Source organism: Coturnix japonica, chromosome 2, assembly GCF_054131305.1.
Source record: "Coturnix japonica strain WE chromosome 2, WE-NBRP24, whole genome shotgun sequence".
Classification (NCBI taxonomy): domain Eukaryota; kingdom Metazoa; phylum Chordata; class Aves; order Galliformes; family Phasianidae; genus Coturnix; species Coturnix japonica.
The window spans coordinates 76,662,202-76,685,352 of NC_140664.1; the positions used below are offsets into that span (position 1 = coordinate 76,662,202).

The window sequence follows — 23,151 nt, forward strand, 5'->3', positions numbered from 1 at the left end:
AGTTGTGAATCGTACCTAAAAACACCTGGGAAAGTTTTGTTTTATGGCATAAAATAAAAATGCTGAAAAATACCTGTCAAAAGATATATATATTTTTTAACCATAAAAACAGAAGCTTGAAATACAGCTATGAAAAAAAGATGTGTAAATTTTCAAGAAGCTGGGCAACGGTGATAAAAAGCAATTTTGCACAAGTTATAAAAAGATGAGAACAAAGTTTAAATGACATTAAAAAATATCTAAGCCTTCATTTGATTATCTTTAATCTAATTATAAGAAGGAGCTGCTTAGTTCCCTGCAAAACAAGGAGACCTTAGATGGTTTAAGCAGTAAAAACAGAGGTTAGAGAAGCAAAAATAGTGCTAAATTAAAGCACTTGGAGGCCAAGGGCTTTGAACCTGGGTTTAAGCAGCCATTCCAGCCTTGTGAGGCAGGGGCTAAAGAAGTTTGGGCTGGTGCTAACAGAGCTCTCATTGTTCCTCCCGGCAGAGAGAAAAATGCTGCTTTATATCTCCTCACACCACAGGCCCCGCACTGAGAAGGAGAAGGAGGCTGAGGGTGTGCTCCCCATTGAAAAGCCATTTTTCCGCTATAAAGTACCCAGCGCTCCATTCCCAGCTCACCGGCTGTGTGAACGGGATGTTATGATGGTGCATAATTTATAACTGGAATGTTCTGCTTTATGTGGGACTCGGGGCGTTCGTGTGGCCTCCCTCCCAGCCCTCCCACCTTTGCTCGGCCCTGGGCACCGTGAGGTGAAACCGCTCCAATGGCGGATCCACCGTGAGCCGTGAGTGGTTGAAAGGGCAGTTATTCCACACCTGTTTTATATGTTTATTCAGTAATTAAAGGTTAATGCTCATTCCAGACCAGATAAATATATACTGTACACCAGCATGCATTCCATAAGGAACAAAGATTTTACTGTAGTGGGCAGATCAAGAGCACTGAGATGCACAATTTCACACAGCCATACCCCACTCAGGCTGTGCCACAACTTACATTGCACACGTTTGTACAAGATGCCAGCAGTAGGCCAGCAAGAGGAATTACTGAAGACAATTTAGAGCCAGGTGTGGCCCATCATTATAGCTGTTTGCAGGCAGCCATGGTGCATTGCTGCTTTGCATCAAGCTCAGTAGTAGAAATATGCGACATTACTTGCATGATTCTGCCTTGCTGAGCCTGTAATAAAAAGTATGAGGCCAGAGTGCTCCAAAGTGCTTTTATATGTATATACACACAGACACACACACACGCATACATACTTTTGTATGGATAACTACACACAAAAATATTTTTGTATGTTTATCCATACAAAAAAATAAGGTACACATTCATATGCACAAATAAATTGTTTGTTTGTTGTGTCTGAAGTTTTCCATATGCAAAAATCCACTGCTATAATAGAAGATACTAAGAAGCTGTGGGAGGATGGTGAGTGAACGAAGTATGATCAAGGTGACTGAGACTGACTGCCTTGTACTTAACTGCCCAGCTTAAGAATATTTTTGGCCAGTTTAATAAGTAGACGATGCATAACCAGCCTGGAGTAATTTCTTGGTTTTTGTTTTAAATGAATAAAATCCATCCTGTTACACTTTGAAGGAAGCTCTAACTGTACCTCCCATAAGGATCTTTTAAAAACAATTTTTTCCTGCCTAGACACTTATTGTACATGTACTGTGGAGGTTGGAAGCACCATCTTTACAGTCAAAATGAGACACAGGAACAGCTGAATCATGGCTGTCTACTGAACTCACACCAATTACGTTAATTCTATCATTTCATTTATTTGAAGTAATCAAATAAAATTGAATTAATGTTGCTTCTTATAAAATTCATAGGCTTATAAAGAGAAGCGTCTGAACAGTAAAAGGTGTTTTAATTGTGTCATTTGGGATATTATTCTGCTCAATTAAGCCTAGAAAGCTAGTAAACTAGTAGGCTTGCCGTGCCAGAACTAAACTGCAGTTAAGGAGCACACCCTTAAGTGTGTAGTAGGAGGTTTTATTATCTGTAGCTCCAAATCGGAGCAGCAACTACTGATGTACTTAAGTTGAAATCAGTAGTCCTTATGCAAGACGGAGAGCATATGCCTCAGTGAACCACACCATCAGCCTGTTTAACTCGTGCTCTATGCTGGACTCCCTTTTGCATGGGTAGCACTTTGTTTCTTTCAAGAGAGGAGGCTTCAGCCTGTACAGATTTTCCTGAAGCTGCTACCTGCTGCATGACTTGGCCTTGCTCCCTTCTAGTAAGGGCAGGGAGCTCTGCATCTCCAGTGACATGCTCTCAGCCCTCTCGCTGGCTAGGGGCAAAGAAATGACCAGAACATTCACATATAGCACAGATCTTCAAAGCTTGTTTCTTGAGTATGTTTGGATACAACTGCGGGTGCTGAGCACACTGCAGATTCTCACAGGGGCAGCACACATCTTCCATTATCTAGCACTCTCCAGACAGAACCTTCAACTACTTGGAGGACAGCACGATGACTACCCATCCTCAAAAAGAACAAGTTTGCTAAAGCATTAATGGAAATTCCCAAACTGACTCCTGCCTGCAGTGGCAGACACTCACGATTCACCCTGGCTCATTACTCAGAGAAATGGGATCAGGAGAATTGTTCTTGGCTATAAGACAACACAACCCATCATGCAGTGGCATGCACTTCATATATGTGTGAAATATGTGTTTATAGCAGTGTGTGCACAACAGAGTATAGCAGTTCTTCTCAGGACTTTAAACATACATGTAAGAATTAAGATTCCTAAATCAAAGCTACTAAATTACAATTTTAAATCCAAGCGACAGAATTACTTCGTATTTCAAATTCTAGAAATGGCAAGCACCTTCCCATCACTTCCACAACCCAGTGCGCAGAGAAGGCCAGTAGAAAGGAACTGCATATCATCACAATAGTGCCAACCCACTCTAGGCTTTCGCAATGCCCTTAGAAATGAGCAGACTATCAGCAATTGGATCCAAGAGGAAGGGGCTGCATAAAAAAGTCTCAAATCAATGTTTTTAGTGCTCAGAATCACATGCTGTGACAGAAGAGATCTCTTGAGTTCAGCTGGTCCAACATGCTGCCCAAAGCAGAACAACTTCAAAGTAAATCCAATGTCTTGTCCAAAGCACTGGATCTAGAACAATCCAGCTATTCAGCTATTCTGGTCATGGAGATAAGTGAATCTTTGAGGAAAGCTGAACTCCACTTTGTGTGGAGTTTGAGGACAGATCTCTTTGCTGTTCTCTTAAGTGTGACTGCCATAATAATAAGAAAGAGAAAATAAAATGCATAAATAAAGAATGAGTTCTAGTGAGTGTATCACTAATGCACATCACTTTATTAGATGTGCATTAATGGCAGATAAAAATAGGGCAAGTATATGCAAAGATCTCCAAAGGACCTTTGCATACACCTGGATGCAATATCTGAGCTTGAATTTTGAGAAGGATCTCTAATTTTAATTCATCTGCCCCAAAGACAGCTTATTTTAGCCACATAACAAATTACATGTTTTAGCATTTTGCTGAAGACATGCAGATGAAATCTACACGTAAAGGTCTTAAGGTAGGGTACATTAATAGCAACCAGTAGAATTTCTGAGCTTTGTGCATACTCGAAAAATTCAGCTGCAGAAGACATAGTTCAGAACTAAAAGATGTTTATTAATTAATTGAGTGCCATAAACATGTCTCTACCAAACAAACTGCTGGGGTTTAACAAAAACTGAACACAAGGAGGCCCAGCACAAAAGGAGGACAAATCAACGATGTGCTAAGTTCCCTAAGAATGCACTTGGTGCTGTTTCCGAGGTTACAGAGAGTGAGAAGGGACTAACCTAGTCCTGTTAAGCTAACAAATATGACAGAACACATTAAAGCAAGTACAGATCTCTGGATTATTAGGTGGGCACCTCCAGGCTGGGTAAATGCCTCCTTTCTCACCTCATCCACAGGCAGCTAACCTGGATTAAGTAGGTTTAAACGGAGAAATCACTCTTCAAACGAGAGGTAATTTGAAAACACACTTAATTACTGCAGCTATCCATACCACAGTGAGGTAGAAGAGCAGGCTTAAGAAGGGGGGGGAACACCAAAAATGCCAAACACATGAATGAGTCTATAGCAGCAGGGAGCTGTTTGTGACATCTCTGTTACTCCTTCAGACTTTCTGGCATTTTTATTGCCTGTTATATCAGTGATAATAGGTGAGCATGTAGATATATTAAATCAAGGCAGGGGTGGGAGAAATAAGGGCTGAATAAAATGCAGCAGACTGATACACATCAAACACTTTCTAATAAACTAGAAGGGTTTAGAAGTTTAGAACTTAGTAAATACACTATGAAGACAATATTAAGATGAAAAGCCTGAAGAGAAGCTTACTATTTGTGAGAGCAAGAATTCAAAAAATCATAGAATCTAAAAATCATATATTATCCCAAGTTGGAAGGGACCCACAAGTATTATCAAGTCCAGCTCCTGGCTCCCCCCAGGATCACCCCAAAATTGAAACCCTACGTTTGACACTCCTTGAACTCTGGCACTTGGGGCTGTGCACACTGCCCTGGGCATCCAGTTCCATGCCTACCGCCCTCTGGTGCAGAACCTGTCCCTAAGCCCGACCTGACCCTCTCCTGAGCTGTTCCTTCAGGCCCTGTTGCTGTCACCAGAGAGCAGAGCTCAGCACTGCTCCTTGCTCCCCTCACAAGGAGCTACAGGAGAGCACATGGAAGTGTAAAGAAACAAATTCAAACCCGGTAACAACATGCAGCCATTTGATCTACTTAATTTTTGAAACGCTTAAGTTCTAACATGATCATTCCAAGATTCCATGAATTTTCAAAACTGAGAACAGCTTAATATGAATTAAGACAGAAGTAACCTTTGGTCCGGAAAAGACAGTTATAAAAAGCTTTGTCTGGAACAGTGAGAAAAGATGTCTCGGGTTGTTTACTGAAACTCTTTCATCAAGGCCAAGATCCAGTAAAGTATGGTGAAACGCAAGAGCTTCAACTGAGTGTCCTCCTCAAGGAAAGTTTGCTTCCTGACTTGGAACCACATCATCAACTGGGACTGCACTGTGTTCTTGCAGAGGTGGCCATTTTCAGCCAAGGCACACATACACACCCTGTACTAGTGGTCAGTTAATTCCATGGCTCATTGACAAGCACAAGCAGTTGCCCAGGTGGCTACTCCACATCTCAGTAACAAAAAACTGTTAGTAATTCTAGTTCTCTATTCCAATCAAATGTGGTCCCTTTTTGCAACACTGCTCAAGCTAATTAGCAGCCCTACACTGTTTATACAGTGGCTGGCTTTTCAGCAGACCAGACTGCTGCACTTAAGACTGAATAGAAAAAAATAAATGCTTAAATGAAGAAATGCTGAATATGCTTAAATTAAGGAATAAACGTTGGGGACACGCTTATGTTCCACTGTAGTGAAAGGTTCACTCAACAGCCATCTTGCATGTGGGCAGCATAGAATCATAGAACAATAAAGCCTGGAAAAGATCTCCAAGATCATCCAGCCCAAGAGACAAAGGGAAGCATGAACTTTTATTGAAAAAGCCTTCTTAATGTACAAGCCTGGGGCTGCATGCCATGGCCAAAATGACTCGATGAGGAAGTCACAGCCCAGGCACTGGAGACTGGTATGAAACACTGATGCCAAGCCCAGGAACACGCGCTGGGACTGGAGTGCTGCTGGCACATGTGCAGCAGGTGAGGCCGGCACATGGTGATGACCAAACAGCGACTGACAGCATCACTGTGGGACGGATGGTGATGTACCCCAGTGAAGGTGAGGCCTGGCAACACGGCCAAGCCCTGGTTTGTGACATCTCCGTGCGATGGATTGTGACTGCTTGGCCCACTCTGCTCCAATTCGGGCGCAGCAGCCCAGCCCAGCAGTTCGTGCCTGGCCTCCAACCGAGCGAGTGTGCGAGGACTGGAGTGTGGACAGGGCGAAATTTGGAGCTGAAACGTGCCCTGGGTGCTGCTTGCGCAGTTCTCAGGTGCCGTCTCAGAGCCACTTGTGTAGTACCCGGACCCTGCTGGTTGGCAGCAGGCAGCCGGGGCATTAAGGAGAGGAGCGTGCAGCAGAGCAGGTGAGCAGTGTGGCAATGCCTCATGCCGGCAGCTGGGGGTGCTTCTCGAGGGACCCTCCCCAGGCTGGCCTTTACCCGTGGGGCCACTTGTTCACTTCCTACAGTGGCTGGAGGGGAACAGGCACAGGGAGGGTCTGCTGATGAGGGACCGGGGCAGTGAGTGACCGTGGTCTCTCCCTCTCTCTCTTGCAGTTCGTAACACCCTCTGCCTGCTGCAGCACCTGTGAGGGGAGCAGCTTCCCGACCTCAGCTCTCCCCAGCCCACCGCACAGCCCAGGGCCATGGACGTGCCATCCAACTGGACCTGCCCCATCTGCGGGCAAATCCGGGAGGATGTCACCTACGTGACCCCCTGCCAGCACCAGCTGTGCTATGGCTGTGCTATCTGGTGGGCAAGCAAGAAGCCGAGTTGTGCCGTATGCGGGCACAAAATCAATACCATCCGATACTCGGTGAGGTCGGACGACGATTACCTCGAGTGTGCTGTCCCGCAGCCCGCAGCGCACTCAGATCACGGCCTGCAGGACGAGCAGGGGCCTGCAGAGCCGGTGCTTATTCCACCTGAGCACAACTTCCCAGCCGAGGTCTGGGCTGCCTTTTTCCAAGACCATCCGGAAGACCTCGGACCCCTGCTCCAGTGGCTGCAGGAAGAGATCCAGGAGACATCCAGCGATGACTGGTGGGAAGTCTACGTGGGACAGTGCACCACCGTGAGCTTCCTGTGTCAGCACGGGCTGGACCAGGAGGCCTTGGTGCGGGAGCTGCAGCTGAGCACCAGTGGTGATGTCCTGCCCTTTGTAAGGAGGCTCATCAGCACCGCTGCAGCCCTGTACGGTCCCACGATCCGCCGTCAGATGGACCACCAAGTCAGCCACACCGCTGGAAGGAGGGAGGACAGTCCTGCAGCCAGCTCCACCACCAGCACCTCCCATCAGGAGCCTCCTGCCTCGGGCCCAGGCTGCTCCACCAGCTCTGCAGGGCCCAGCACGGAGCCAGGGCAGGCGGCGGCAGCGGGCCCCTCTTCCCAGGGCAGAGACCGCTCATGTGGGGGGCCCCGGCGCCCCCCGAAGAGGAAGGCCCGCAGCAGCCCCCAGGACTCTGCGCCGCCCTGCAAGAGGCGGCCCCGGCGGCGGCGCTAGGCCAGAACTGCACTGCCGTCACAGCACGGCTCCAGCGGGCTGGGAGGCCAACATCTACCTCTCAGCGTGCTGCTTATAATGCCTAATAAATATCAGTTCAAAAAATATTAAAAAACACAAAGTCTGTGTGTTATTGACATACAGCTGGCATTGCTGTTCCTACCCATGCTACCTATGCCACTTTCTCCATATTTCCGTCCTGATGGAGGGTGTTCAATTTCATATTTTTTTCCATGACCATAAATCAGCACTCCTGATGTTACTAATAAAAGAGACAAAGACCCCAAAGAGCAGAGGATGGACAAAATGTGATGACGTGTGATGACATTCGGTGATGACATCACAATATCAGACCCCGTCCCAAACCATCTCAATGTGAGTAATGCAGGAATTCATCAGGGGAAGGAAAACACATGGAAATGTAAAGGATCAAACTCAAACCCAATAACAGCCATGAGTGATCTCCTTAATTTTTGAAACACTTCAGTTATATCATGATCTTTGGCTTGAATCCATTGACTTTTTCAATGGAGAACAGCTTCATATGTGGTACCCGATTTTCAGGTTTTAAAATCTGTGCAATGAAAACTTCAAAATAACACGAGGCACCAGTGACTGTTCAGCGAACATAGGAAAAATGAGAAACAATCCTATATTATTCAATGCAATGAAAAGATTCAGCAAGTGCACCTGTAACAAACTTCCTGGCACCTCAGTCGAGAAGTCAGCAGAGCCACCTCGTCCACTCAGTGCAGATGTGGCAACATCAGCTGAACAGCAACAGAGCAGAAGTTACACATGAAGCACGTTAGGCTTTTATTTCATCACATTTCACAAACTAAGCAGGATCAGGATAGTGATCCCTGATGTGTGTCAGGTAACCACTGCAAGCCTAGTAATGGAAGTGTATGGGGTATGCTGCAAGCAAACCCAGTGTAGTGACTGAACAAATCCAGCTGGGACTGCCCTTCGATCTTGCACAGATGGCCATATTCAGGCAAGGCACACACACACAACCTATTCACTGTCCAGTTAATTCTCCAGCACTCTGACAAGCAGAGACAGTTGCGTCAGTGGCTACTCAGCATCTCAGTAATGAAAACATATTCGTAATTCTAGTTCTCTATTCTAGTCAAATGTGGTCCCCTTTTGCTACCCTACCCCAGCTAATTAGCTGCCTTATGCTTTTTCTGCAGTGGCTGTCTTTTCAGCACACCAGAGCACTGCGCTTAAGGTTGAACAGTAAAAATAAATGCTTAAATAAAGGAATGCTGACAATGTTGGGGACAGTGACGACCTCATGTTCCACTGAAGTGAAAGGTTCACTCAACAGCGATCTTAGGCAGCACAAAATGATAGAATCCTGAAGGCTGGAAAAGATCTCCAAGATCACCTACCCCAAGAGACAGAGGGAAGTACAAAATTTTAATGAACAATAAACCTTCTTGCTGTACAAGCCTGGGGCTGTGTGACATGGCCATGGCCAGAGATACCAGATGGGGCATGTGGGAAGACACAGCCCAGGCCCTGGAGATTGGTGTGAAACACTGATGCCAAGCAAACAAGAGCTGGGGGGTTAAATGAGGTGGGCAGCAGTGCTGGGGAAAGCCCAGAAACGTGTGCTGGAGCTGGAGTGCTGCTGGCACATGTGCAGCAGGTGAGGCCGGCACACGGTGATGACCAAACAGCGACTGACAGCATCACTGTGGGACGGATGGTGATGTACCCCAGTGAAGGTGAGGCCTGGCAACACGGCCAAGCCCTGGTTTGTGACATCTCCGTGCGATGGATTGTGACTGCTTGGCCCACTCTGCTCCAATTCGGGCGCAGCAGCCCAGCCCAGCAGTTCGTGCCTGGCCTCCAACCGAGCGAGTGTGCGAGGACTGGAGTGTGGACAGGGCGAAATTTGGAGCTGAAACGTGCTCTGGGTGCTGCTTGCGCAGCTCTCAGGTGCCGTCTCAGAGCCACTTGTGTAGTACCCGGACCCTGCTGGTTGGCAGCAGGCAGCCGGGACATCAAGGAGAGGAGCGTGCAGCAGAGCAGGTGAGCAGTGTGGCAATGCCTCATGCCGGCAGCTGGGGGTGCTTCTCGAGGGACCCTCCCCAGGCTGGCCTTTACCCGTGGGGCCACTTGTTCACTTCCTACAGTGGCTGGAGGGGAACAGGCACAGGGAGGGTCTGCTGATGAGGGACCGGGGCAGTGAGTGACCGTGGTCTCTCCCTCTCTCTCTTGCAGTTCGTAACACCCTCTGCCTGCTGCAGCACCTGTGAGGGGAGCAGCTTCCCGACCTCAGCTCTCCCCAGCCCACTGCACAGCCCAGGGCCATGGACGTGCCATCCAACTGGACCTGCCCCATCTGCGGGCAAATCCGGGAGGATGTCACCTACGTGACCCCCTGCCAGCACCAGCTGTGCTATGGCTGTGCTATCTGGTGGGCAAGCAAGAAGCCGAGTTGTGCCGTATGCGGGCACAAAATCAATACCATCCGATACTCGGTGAGGTCGGACGACGATTACCTCGAGTGTGCTGTCCCGCAGCCCGCAGCGCACTCAGATCACGGCCTGCAGGACGAGCAGGGGCCTGCAGAGCCGGTGCTTATTCCACCTGAGCACAACTTCCCAGCCGAGGTCTGGGCTGCCTTTTTCCAAGACCATCCGGAAGACCTCGGACCCCTGCTCCAGTGGCTGCAGGAAGAGATCCAGGAGACATCCAGCGATGACTGGTGGGAAGTCTACGTGGGACAGTGCACCACCGTGAGCTTCCTGTGTCAGCACGGGCTGGACCAGGAGGCCTTGGTGCGGGAGCTGCAGCTGAGCACCAGTGGTGATGTCCTGCCCTTTGTAAGGAGGCTCATCAGCACCGCTGCAGCCCTGTACGGTCCCACGATCCGCCGTCAGATGGACCACCAAGTCAGTCACACCGCTGGAAGGAGGGAGGACAGTCCTGCAGCCAGCTCCACCACCAGCACCTCCCATCAGGAGCCTCCTGCCTCGGGCCCAGGCTGCTCCACCAGCTCTGCAGGGCCCAGCACGGAGCCAGGGCAGGCGGCGGCAGCGGGCCCCTCTTCCCAGGGCAGAGACCGCTCATGTGGGGGGCCCCGGCGCCCCCCGAAGAGGAAGGCCCACAGCAGCCCCCAGGACTCTGCGCCGCCCTGCAAGAGGCGGCCCCGGCGGCGGCGCTAGGCCAGAACCGCACTGCCGTCACAGCACGGCTCCAGCGGGCTGGGAGGCCAACATCTACCTCTCAGCGTGCTGCTTATAATGCCTAATAAATATCAGTTCAAAAAATATTAAAAAACACAAAGTCTGTGTGTTATTGACATACAGCTGGCATTGCTGTTCCTACCCATGCTACCTATGCCACTTTCTCCATATTTCCGTCCTGATGGAGGGTGTTCAATTTCATATTTTTTTCCATGACCATAAATCAGCACTCCTGATGTTACTAATAAAAGAGACAAAGACCCCAAAGAGCAGAGGATGGACAAAATGTGATGACGTGTGATGACATTCGGTGATGACATCACAATATCAGACCCCGTCCCAAACCATCTCAATGTGAGTAATGCAGGAATTCATCAGGGGAAGGAAAACACATGGAAATGTAAAGGATCAAACTCAAACCCAATAACAGCCATGAGTGATCTCCTTAATTTTTGAAACACTTCAGTTATATCATGATCTTTGGCTTGAATCCATTGACTTTTTCAATGGAGAACAGCTTCATATGTGGTACCCGATTTTCAGGTTTTAAAATCTGTGCAATGAAAACTTCAAAATAACACGAGGCACCAGTGACTGTTCAGCGAACATAGGAAAAATGAGAAACAATCCTATATTATTCAATGCAATGAAAAGATTCAGCAAGTGCACCTGTAACAAACTTCCTGGCACCTCAGTCGAGAAGTCAGCAGAGCCACCTCGTCCACTCAGTGCAGATGTGGCAACATCAGCTGAACAGCAACAGAGCAGAAGTTACACATGAAGCACGTTAGGCTTTTATTTCATCACATTTCACAAACTAAGCAGGATCAGGATAGTGATCCCTGATGTGTGTCAGGTAACCACTGCAAGCCTAGTAATGGAAGTGTATGGGGTATGCTGCAAGCAAACCCAGTGTAGTGACTGAACAAATCCAGCTGGGACTGCCCTTCGATCTTGCACAGATGGCCATATTCAGGCAAGGCACACACACACAACCTATTCACTGTCCAGTTAATTCTCCAGCACTCTGACAAGCAGAGACAGTTGCGTCAGTGGCTACTCAGCATCTCAGTAATGAAAACATATTCGTAATTCTAGTTCTCTATTCTAGTCAAATGTGGTCCCCTTTTGCTACCCTACCCCAGCTAATTAGCTGCCTTATGCTTTTTCTGCAGTGGCTGTCTTTTCAGCACACCAGAGCACTGCGCTTAAGGTTGAACAGTAAAAATAAATGCTTAAATAAAGGAATGCTGACAATGTTGGGGACAGTGACGACCTCATGTTCCACTGAAGTGAAAGGTTCACTCAACAGCGATCTTAGGCAGCACAAAATGATAGAATCCTGAAGGCTGGAAAAGATCTCCAAGATCACCTACCCCAAGAGACAGAGGGAAGTACAAAATTTTAATGAACAATAAACCTTCTTGCTGTACAAGCCTGGGGCTGTGTGACATGGCCATGGCCAGAGATACCAGATGGGGCATGTGGGAAGACACAGCCCAGGCCCTGGAGATTGGTGTGAAACACTGATGCCAAGCAAACAAGAGCTGGGGGGTTAAATGAGGTGGGCAGCAGTGCTGGGGAAAGCCCAGAAACGTGTGCTGGAGCTGGAGTGCTGCTGGCACATGTGCAGCAGGTGAGGCCGGCACACGGTGATGACCAAACAGCGACTGACAGCATCACTGTGGGACGGATGGTGATGTACCCCAGTGAAGGTGAGGCCTGGCAACACGGCCAAGCCCTGGTTTGTGACATCTCCGTGCGATGGATTGTGACTGCTTGGCCCACTCTGCTCCAATTCGGGCGCAGCAGCCCAGCCCAGCAGTTCGTGCCTGGCCTCCAACCGAGCGAGTGTGCGAGGACTGGAGTGTGGACAGGGCGAAATTTGGAGCTGAAACGTGCTCTGGGTGCTGCTTGCGCAGCTCTCAGGTGCCGTCTCAGAGCCACTTGTGTAGTACCCGGACCCTGCTGGTTGGCAGCAGGCAGCCGGGACATCAAGGAGAGGAGCGTGCAGCAGAGCAGGTGAGCAGTGTGGCAATGCCTCATGCCGGCAGCTGGGGTTGCTTCTCGAGGGACCCTCCCCAGGCTGGCCTTTACCCGTGGGGCCACTTGTTCACTTCCTACAGTGGCTGGAGGGGAACAGGCACAGGGAGGGTCTGCTGATGAGGGACCGGGGCAGTGAGTGACCGTGGTCTCTCCCTCTCTCTCTTGCAGTTCGTAACACCCTCTGCCTGCTGCAGCACCTGTGAGGGGAGCAGCTTCCCGACCTCAGCTCTCCCCAGCCCACTGCACAGCCCAGGGCCATGGACGTGCCATCCAACTGGACCTGCCCCATCTGCGGGCAAATCCGGGAGGATGTCACCTACGTGACCCCCTGCCAGCACCAGCTGTGCTATGGCTGTGCCATCTGGTGGGCAAGCAAGAAGCCGAGTTGTGCCGTATGCGGGCACAAAATCAATACCATCCGATACTCGGTGAGGTCGGACGACGATTACCTCGAGTGTGCTGTCCCGCAGCCCGCAGCGCACTCAGATCACAGCCTGCAGGACGAGCAGGGGCCTGCAGAGCCGGTGCTTATTCCACCTGAGCACAACTTCCCAGCCGAGGTCTGGGCTGCCTTTTTCCAAGACCATCCGGAAGACCTCGGACCCCTGCTCCAGTGGCTGCAGGAAGAGATCCAGGAGACATCCAGCGATGACTGGTGGGAAGTCTACGTGGGACAGTGCACCACCGTGAGCTTCCTGTGTCAGCACGGGCTGGACCAGGAGGCCTTGGTGCGGGAGCTGCAGCTGAGCACCAGCGGTGATGTCCTGCCCTTTGTAAGGAGGCTCATCAGCACCGCTGCAGCCCTGTACGGTCCCACGATCCGCCGTCAGATGGACCACCAAGTCAGCCACACCGCTGGAAGGAGGGAGGACAGTCCTGCAGCCAGCTCCACCACCAGCACCTCCCATCAGGAGCCTCCTGCCTCGGGCCCAGGCTGCTCCACCAGCTCTGCAGGGCCCAGCATGGAGCCAGGGCAGGCGGCGGCAGCGGGCCCCTCTTCACAGGGCAGGGACCGTTCATGTGGGGGGCCCCAGCGCCCCCCGAAGAGGAAGGCCCGCAGCAGCCCCCAGGACTCTGTGCCGCCTTGCAAGAGGCGGCCTCAGCGGCGGCGGCACTAGGCCAGCATCGCACTGCCGTCACAGCACGGCTCCGGTGGGCTGGGAGAACAACATCTACCTCTCGGCCTGCTGCTTATAGTAGCCAATAAACATCTGTTACAAATAAGAAGAAAGTGTCTTATTGACATGGCTTTTGGCATTGCTGTCCCTACCCATGCTGCTTCCTCCCTCTTCCAGTCCTGAAGGAGAGTGTAGAAATGCAACTTTATTTCCATGATCATAGTTTGGCACTCATGACAGTGCTAACAAAACATGCATGGTCCCTCAATAACAGAAGATGGACCTCATGTTCCGCTAATCATAACCTAATCACCAGGACTTGGCTAAATTCCTCTAATACTGCCAAGCTCCAGGCCACATATTACGTCATTAGATTTTCTGAGCTGTGACGACCCCCTCTCTCCAGACTTCAGGTTAGTCAGTCTGAAGATAAAAACTCCGTTACCTGAATGACTTTTAGATGGGACAGCTCACATCTGAGCTGGTGAGCCAGCTACAGATTTTGAAACCCAAATCCAAAAGGTAAGAGAAATCTTCCCAAAAGAACAAACGCCAACTGCCCCGATGCTTATCTTTTCACTCAAGCATGGTGAACTATTCAGTTGCCATTTTCCTCTACAAAGGGCCTTCCATAAGTTCACAATCTGTTTTCACCAGCTATTTTCTTGACATTTTCACAGTATGCCTTCAGAGCTCTGTGAATGTCCTTTTTTCATGACCAAAAGAATACTGCTACTTGTGGCTAACAACTAAAGGAAATGACACTTTTTGAGCATCTCCTTAGACATTTTTTTCTTTTCCTGCATGTCTTTCTCATCAGACTGAAAGGAACGTTTTTGTTAACAATTGGAATAGTTGGCAGTTTGCAATTTGGAGTCCAAAAAACATTGTCATATTGTCTCCCAGATGCAGAATCCAGCACTTGCTCTGATTAAAATTCCCCACCACACTTTGGTCATTTGGAAAAGTACATATGTATAATGCTTTTTTTTCCCCCTTTCTTTCTTTATTCTTCCTTCTCAGTTTCATGCTCTCAGAAATTGGTTGATTGCCTGAATGTCAGCAATTCCCTCTATTTTTCCAAATGGCAACTGGGGTTTTCATGAAAATGCTCAATGGAGGTGCAGTGATTTTAAGAAAAACAAAAAAAGCACACGTGCCTAATTAATGAGAAAAATGAGTGGTGCTGGAAATGCTATGATTTGGTTAAAGATGTTTCTCATTTAGAACCAGATATTACCATAGATATCACAAACATCTGTGAAAGAAGAATAGAAAGATTTTTGTCAAAATTATCAAATTTGGACATAGCAGTTTGCAAATATGAACCAGATAACACAGGCATGTCCAACCCTTGGCACATGGGCGATATATAAGCCAGCCCAGCTCACAATGCAACCCACCCCTGCCAAGCTGTATGTGCTACTAACACTGGCTCAGCTGAAGCCAGGGCAATGGGGTAGAGCAGTGCTAAGTCAAGTTAACACAAATAACTATGCATTTTGATACGCTGGATAAAGACAGTCCTGTGAACAGTGAAAAATACAAAGCCATGATTTCCATTTTGATAAAGGAATTTCAGTCTCTCTTGATACTTTTACATGTCTTATCAGAGAAAATCATCCCTCGCTTCACAATCACACCTTCACTTATTCACATCATCACTTTTTCACAGAATTGTAGAATAGTAGAATCACAGAATGGTTTGAGTTGGAACGGTCTTTTAAGATCACCTAGTTCCAACCTCCCTGCTATAGGCAGGGACACCTCCCTCTAGACCAGGTTGCTCAAAGCCCCATCCAGACTGGCCTTGAGAGCCTCCAGGGAGGGGACATCCACAGCCTCTCTGTGCAAATAGTAATTTTCACATTTGAAAACTACTATTTTCAAGGATGAAGCACAGGAAGTAAAATTTCATCAACGATCTCTGATGAACATCTTAAGAACTCAAAAACAGCAGCAACCACTGCCACTGAATCAGACTGATGCATTAAATTCATAAAAAAAGGGTCAAATATTCCTCTCAAGTTTTTGTTGCTGTATTTTTTTTTTTAAAGGATAATTTTAAAGAAAAAAATGTTTTGTTACTTATACACATTAACTACATAACATATTCTTATGTGCAGCCCAAGACAATCCCTCTTTACTCAGTTCTGCCCAGACAAGCCAAAAGGTTTGACACCCATGAGCTGGACTATTAACCACAGTTATGTTTGTTTACTTGCTTAAATAATGAAATTATGGAAAATTCCTTCATAAATACAAGCAAGTCTGGAATGTCTGAAAGTGGGCTTTCTGCCAAACTGTATGAAGATAAAGTAAAAGAAAAGCCTTAAATAAGCCCAGACCACATGTGAAGAAATTTGGATCTCATTGACTTCAGGAGCTCCAGCATTTCACTCCTTTACAGTGAGTCTGTCTGTTAATGACATGAAGAAATCTGTTCTCATTATTCTGTTTGAGTCAAAATTTAAAATGCAGCCTCAGTTCCTCTGTCTGAGTGGAGCAGATTAGAAGTGACTTTTATGAGAAGAAGACTCACACCTTGTACTCAAACCTTGCAAAGCCCAGGGAAAAAACATGAGCAAGGCTGTCACTGGAAAACAAGTGCCCATTAGTTATCACCAGGGTGGCTTGGAGCCTTGTCTCAAAATATTAAGACCTCAAAGCCCTCAAAAATTAGATAAAATCCCGGCCTAGTGGAAAAGATCCTACAGAAGATTCTCAGATCAGTTCTCCAAGCCCTCGTCCATCAATACCAACAAAACACTTTTCACAATTTTCCATGGGAAAGAGACAAAAGGCACAATGAAATGGGCAGCAGCTCTGTGGGCTCAGGGGCTCACTGGGAATACTGAAATCAAAGGTGCAAGTGCCTCTATCATTGATCATCACTTGAGGCTCCAACTTACCCCAGCAATCTGCAGTAGGTATCAAAAACATCACCTTATTAATTACAGCTGAGGATGGTAAACATTAGTCCTTTTACATATCGACTCAAATTCCTCACAGCCACCAAAATGGGTATGCACAATCCATCAGTCACTTGCCCTCTTGATGAAACAGCACATCTGAGTCACTTCTCCTCACCCAAAAGTTCAGAAAACACCTACATGGTGGGAGAGGCAAGAGGATGAAGAACTGTAAGCAAGCCCCTTGTCCAGAGGTCTTTTGTTGTTATAAGCTGCTTGCTGCCTGGCTTTGAGGAAGTGGACTTTCAGAAAGAGCTGTGGGACCACTGAACTGCCCAGCAGAGACAGCTGAAGGGGGCTTCTCTCATGCGAAGCAATTGTATGTGGGCTCTGTTGAATCAAGATGACTGAAAACAAAGCGACTGCCAAACTGGGATCAAGTTTAACAGCATAGACACCTCAAAGTTCAAATAAGAAGAATATAATAGCCAGGATGACTGCAGGAACAGGTTTGTAAGGGACTGGTAAGTTTTACCAAACACCACTCATCGCTCTTCTTTTAGCACAATGGTGGGAAAAGATGATTCTATAGCCCAGTGATCCAGTCTGCACAACTCAACTGTGCATGACAAGTCCTGCCCCTTGGGAAGAAATCACCCTTTGCCTGTGAGAGAAACTACATTTATTTCTTTGGCAAAACTCTGGGGACTCTCCTCCCACATAGAAATCAGACAAGACTCCTATTTAACTGAAGATGTCAAGAGGGTGTTAATGTATACGTCATCACTTTACCACATTCTTTCTAAAGGCATCTCTAACATTACTTGTGCACAACTGCCTGCAACAGTACCATGTTTGTGCTAACCAACTGAGCAGTCCAGCTCCCAACAGGCATGTTTATGGAAATGCACCATCTGAATCGTGCTATAAGGACCAAGGCTGAAGATGAGAAAAAATGCCTAAATAAACTGCTGAGAAAACTATCAAATTTATTTTTAAAAAACTCACAAGCAACATGCTTCAGAAATGACTTGTAGCTTGTAGAGAGGATACTCACTGCAAACTTCATCAGAGGATGCATGGTGTTTTCAGCAACCTTTTCCCTTTACTACTCTTTCTACATAAATTAGTCCACTATAACACTGTACTTACTTCTAATGGACTACTAGAAAGTAAAATGATAATCGTTATACAGTAAATCTGAAGAAGAAATTGAAGTAATTTCCGTTATATCTCAGGAGATGCTTGTTTTTTAAACCTGCTGCCTTGTCACGCCTTATTATTTTCACAAAGTTCTGATAATCACAGGGTCATATTTGTTAGCTGCTTGTGACAACATTCAAAAAGGGCACTATATATCACCAAAACAGCTCACAAACTGGCTAGTCACATTATTTATTATGAGCCACACATGTGACAAATTATTTAACTCAGTGACTCCTAATAAGTCAAAGAGCAAGCAATTAGCTAACACAGTATGAAGGCTGTTTGTGGCAATTTATAGATGCTCTCAAGCTGTCACAGCACTTCAAAGTACCATTAGGGGGGAACCTCTTAATGACTCACTTGAGATGACAAGCATTACACAGCACACATGGCAGCGATGAATTTGGCAGCCTATTCTGTTACATGAAGCTTCCTCCCCTTCACCCAACAGCTGTTTACATGTTTGCAGTTTGCATTTCTCTCCTGCAAGTTGCTGGGAATGGAGGGAGTGAGGCACTGCATAGCTTTGCCATAGGGGAAGTGCAGTTCAAGGCTGCTCTGTGGGTAAATCTTTGGGCCTTCAAGAAGCTGGGAGAGCCGCAGCACTGCTAGCTAGTACTGCAGCTGAAATCTGCTGCTTGCATACATAACTGCTACTTCCAGCTTCTGGGACAGACTGTAACAGACCTGAGCCTTGTGGAAGCTGTACCTCTTATCCAGTTGGTGTCCAGATTACTCTTTTTAACATCTATTTCAATTGTTCTTAATAGAAAAACAAACAAAAAAATTATCACTTAGACTTCAGACAGGATCTCAGAATGTTCAGGGCCAGACCCAAGCTCTGAGGCTCTGACCAGCTTCTAGAGCTCAATCCTTGGCTTTCTGTAACAAATTACTTCACTTGGGAGCTATTTGACATTTTCTTCTTTGCATCCCATTGAAAAGTAAGCATATCCTTCTATCCTCGTGAGTCCTCTCCTACGTTTCTAGTGGCATTCAGATAAATGAATTCAGACTGCACTAAATCTAAGCCCCTGTGCCAATCACAGACCAGCAAGGATCACACGGGGTACTGGGGGGCATACAGAGCCTGTGTGTTTCCATTCCAGGGAGTGCAGTGATGGTGCATGACCAGTGTAGGAATCAGCAATTAAAAAACCTGGTGATGATTAGTGGATGCTCTTTGCTGGAGACTGGGGGGATAGGAGAGGTGAGAGAGGGAACTTGGGAACAGGATGATTAAACAATTGCTCTGCAGAACTGCCAGGCAATAAAAGAGGCCAAATGGCCAAGGAGAGCAATGTTGCTTGCTGAAGGCCCAGCCATTCCCCTCTTGGCCGTACTTGCAGCCCTGAGAGCACCGCGCCACTAGACCTGCTGAAAGACAGAATGAATCAGTGGGAATGAGTGGGTGACACTGAGAAAACACAATGTGCTGCCCCAGCCGGCTGTGGCTGCACTATTTCAGGAGGGGAGGAGAGGGTAAAAAAGCACATGTCAGCCACTCATTCAAAGGCAGTCACTCAGAGCCTCCCAGGCCAAGGCTCCCCCACAGCACGAGACATGTGGCAGAGCAATGAGAGCTCTCTCTGCCACACACATTCTTATTTGAAAGGCAGCAAGTCACTGACAATGCTTTAGCATTCTTCAGCAGTCACAGCTGTATTATAGCAAGTCTGTTATTCCAGATAGTTAGAGGGAAAAGTACCTACATGAGCCTGTGTGAGCCTCAGCCTCTAATTGCATGGTGATGTCATCCATGAGATTTAGCTTGTGCTTCTGACCCCACATCAGACTTTTGACAGAAGTAGTGCACAGTGCTAAAGCTTTTGTCTCCTCTTCAGTAATACACCTATACTGTGTTGCTGGCCTTCTTTCTTTTTTAAAACCAGGGACAAACCAAGAATAAAAAGGTACATAAAAGTTTCCTCTATCAAGAAAGGTTCCTATTTCCAAGCCTGAATCTGCATATTGTGATTGTTTTAAAATGTGGGAATTACAAGTTACATTGGAATGACAGAAAAACCTTCATAAATAGCTGAAGCACAAAAATGTGTCTTCCAGAAGTGCTCTAAAGGTACTTCTCAGTTTCTTGGGAAACAAAAGGCCATACGTTTCAGTCTCTATATAATAATACAACAATCTTCCAATAATGTTTCTTAGCCAGGTTTTACTAACTACCTGACATTTCATCAATCTTCTGGCACCTTGCCCTTTTTTTTTTTTTCTTCTGGCATCACTGCATCTTTGTCAAGGTTTGCTTTTCTTCCCATGCGTTTATGCCATGCTACTGATCTTCTCTGCAGTTACATAGCAGAACTCTCTGAACACTGTGCTGGGGATTGTTTTACTACGTTAATGCAATAAATCATCAATCAAATTATGGACACCCATGAATGACTTATGCTGTTGTTCTAACTTATAAAAACTGCTATACTCTAAAGAGAAGGCATTTCCAGACAAACCAGAGTGGGGTGCGGTAAGGCTGCAGCTTGCATTAGGCAGAATGGGCAAGTAGTAAAGGGTTTTTATAGAAGTGGCACTTCTATAACTGAGTGGCTATCAGCTCAACTGTTTGACAAGAAGTCACCAGTGTCAGAGTACAGATTTCATCTTCTGCAGCACAAACACAGAGGCATGATTTTTGTTGCTAGTCTCAGGATCTTTGATGCCTTCCTTAGAGCTCTTCCTCACATAGGCATGAGAATGCATAGGCTGCTCAGCTTTCCTTTCAAAAGAACTGCCACCAAAGCAAAACAAAATTAAAGTCTCAAGGGGAAGTTTGAAAGCAAAACTAGAATATTCCCTGGAAGCTCAGAAAAGTAAAAAGGCACATTTCTTATCTATTTACTTTAACAGTGGGCAGAAATACACTGTGAATGTAACAAGTCATAATACGTTGGGTAACCTCATATTCCTCAAAGGTGCTCTTCATCAGGATAATTTCCAGAGAGACTCGCAAAATCTTGTCATATTTTTAAACATCTTCTCTTGAATCATCATGCCTGCTTTTTCCCAACATCCGATCTCCCAGTAATCAAGGAAAACAAAACAGCCTTCTTTAGCAATCCTCTTCTAATCTGGGGTTAAAATGACTGACAGTATAATGGTGCCTATTCAGTCAAATATTATTGGAATACTACTAACTAGGGCAGACACTCTTCAGGCTCTCCTGGTTTCTGACAGAGCCTCAACTGAGACAAATGCATCAAACTGCATTTCTGAGGTGAGCAAAATTGATCTCTGAACTTTATTTTGAGCTGCTTGTACTTTAAAAGCAGAACTTAACAGCGCGCTGAAAAAAAGCAGGGCTTTGGAGGAAGGGTAGGCAACTATGTCTTGGATGGAAGGAATGCTAACTTAAATAATAGATAATTAAAGCATTCAGAATTTACATTTTATATTTTGGATATTCCAAACTGTCAGTCAGGACACTGTGAGGTCACAACGCTCAGTGAGTACATAAAGAACAGAATAAGGCCTCTCCTCTGCTCACCGGGTGTCCCGTGCCAATAATCTGAGGACAATCAATGGCTGCATTCTGCATGGCTCAAGTACCTGCACCTCCTGTATTATGAGCAAAGCAAAGAACAAGCTCTTCACAAATGAGACTCATCTGTCGCTTTCCTCTGTCTTATTTAAACTTAGTCACCTTCATTTGATTACAAGTAGATTTTCATTACTTATACCTTACTGTTTCTCTCTGACTAGTTCTTTTTTTTTCATTTCATGAATTTCCTCCTTCCTTCACTTCACTGCTGCCTTTATCTCATTTCCCCTTGAGTGTTTCAAAAATGACCAGTCCTGACTGCTAACATCTCACACACTCATATTTGCTCCTTCCCAGCTCCACTATTCTGATCAAATTGAGTCTTCATCTTTCAGTAACTCTCTGGATACTTTTTCACCCGACACGTTCCTGCAGTGCAGCGTCTTTATCTAACGCCTACTGATCTCCCTTCTGGCTGCTGTGTTTCTTAGCCTGCCTGTCTCAAATTACTGTACTGTTATGTTTAGTGGATATCTGTAGTAACAAAATATTATGTTGCATACCTTGAAGATCAGGGTAAAGAGACACAAATTTACATGGAAAGCATTGTTAAATGATGCACAAAACAGTATAGTCAAATCAAACCACTGTGGGCTAGAAAGCAATTCAGCAAACCGAAAGGGAATGGTGAGGGTGTTGAGGCATTGGAACCGTTTGCCCAGAGAGGCTGTGGATGCGTCCTCCTTGAAGGTGTTCAATGCCAGCCTGAAAGGGGCTTTGAGTAGCCTGGTCTAGAGAGAGGTGTCCCTGCCTATAGCAGGGGGCTGGAAGTAGGTGACCTTAAAGGTCCCTTCCAACCAAAACCATTCTGAGTCTATGAAAGGGCAAAATGTTAGTCACTCTTCTCCCTGCAAAGACAGCATTTAGACCAAACAAGGACTTTGGTTAGACATCTGGCTCATGTTTGAATCGATCGGCTACCTTCTAGCTAGATGCGTCATAGGACTGTGCACGCTTCTCTCTCCCATCAGATACAGCTGCTCTTCTCTCTTCTTCCAAATAGTTCAGGACAGTCAGTCACGGAAAATATTAGCTCCCTGTCCAAATGCTGTGCAGAAACTAGTCAAGTTACAAAGCTACAGCAGTGAGACATACTGAGTTTATTTCTTGCCTAGGTGGCCTGGATAGGGCAGGGTCTGCATCTCTCTTGTGAGCAGAACTCTTGCTGAGGGCAGTTGTCAGCCATCAGAAGGAAACCATGCTCACCAGAAGCCATTGCTGCACACAGTAATGTCTTTAAATGAGCAGCGTAGCAGACAAGCTTGCAGAGGACATTGCAAAGTCATTCAAGAAACACACTGCTCAATTCAATGCCCCAGCATGCAGCTTACATTTTGGGAATTATTGAAGTGAAGCGTCCTAGCTAGAGCAATGAATGTCTGAAGTCACAACACGCTGACATTCATGTCAGAAACTTGAAAACCTAACACAAACCCATACGCAACACTTATACAGTGTTAGGGTTTTTTTCTTTTTTTTTTTTCCCCTCCCTCCTTCTTTAGCAGCTCTGGGTATTACACAGACAATCTTCATAAGAAATCTTGCCAGGTCAAACTGTAATCTAAGGATTCAGATTACACCATATGATCAGCAGCATCTGCTTCATCTGCTTTCATCTTAGGCATGGCAGGGACAAGGCAAGAGTCATCATTCAAGAGCTGAAAAGTGAATCAGTGAAGCAGTTAGTGTGGCACAGCGAGCAGCCGACTGAGAACACAATCAGCTAACTTGGTTTTGCTTCTTTGCTTGTTTCTTAGGATTCATTTTGCTGTAAGACAACATTTCCTCTTCTCTTTTAACACATGCATGTGCTATTGCACTGGCCTTTGAAGGTTATTCATAACTTTTTTGGT

General features: G+C 46.5%; 4 protein-coding genes across 4 annotated transcripts in view; 3 read left to right on the forward strand and 1 right to left on the reverse strand.

Moving 5' to 3' along the window:
• GMDS (GDP-mannose 4,6-dehydratase) overlaps positions 1-23,151 on the reverse strand; it is a 384,143-nt gene that overhangs the window by 172,573 nt on the left and 188,419 nt on the right. The gene's annotated exons all lie outside the window — the stretch shown is intronic.
• Positions 6,406-7,263, forward strand: LOC146761970 (uncharacterized). Its single transcript, XM_085537798.1, has one exon. The coding sequence runs from the start codon at positions 6,406-6,408 to the stop codon at positions 7,261-7,263; it is 858 nt and encodes a 285-aa protein (XP_085393924.1).
• LOC146761971 (uncharacterized) lies at positions 9,551-10,445 on the forward strand. The gene has a single exon (XM_085537799.1). It carries the CDS (start codon positions 9,588-9,590, stop codon positions 10,443-10,445), a length of 858 nt encoding a protein of 285 aa, XP_085393925.1. The 5' UTR covers positions 9,551-9,587.
• Positions 11,409-16,247, forward strand: LOC146761972 (uncharacterized). The gene has a single exon (XM_085537797.1). It carries the CDS (start codon positions 12,770-12,772, stop codon positions 13,628-13,630), a length of 861 nt encoding a protein of 286 aa, XP_085393923.1. The 5' UTR covers positions 11,409-12,769; the 3' UTR covers positions 13,631-16,247.

Excerpts from the sequence above, each read along its gene's own strand:
- LOC146761972 (XM_085537797.1), top strand. The coding sequence starts at position 12,770 with ATGGACGTGCCATCCAACTGGACCTGCCCCATCTGCGGGCAAATCCGG.
- LOC146761970 (XM_085537798.1), top strand. The coding sequence starts at position 6,406 with ATGGACGTGCCATCCAACTGGACCTGCCCCATCTGCGGGCAAATCCGG.
- LOC146761971 (XM_085537799.1), top strand. The coding sequence starts at position 9,588 with ATGGACGTGCCATCCAACTGGACCTGCCCCATCTGCGGGCAAATCCGG.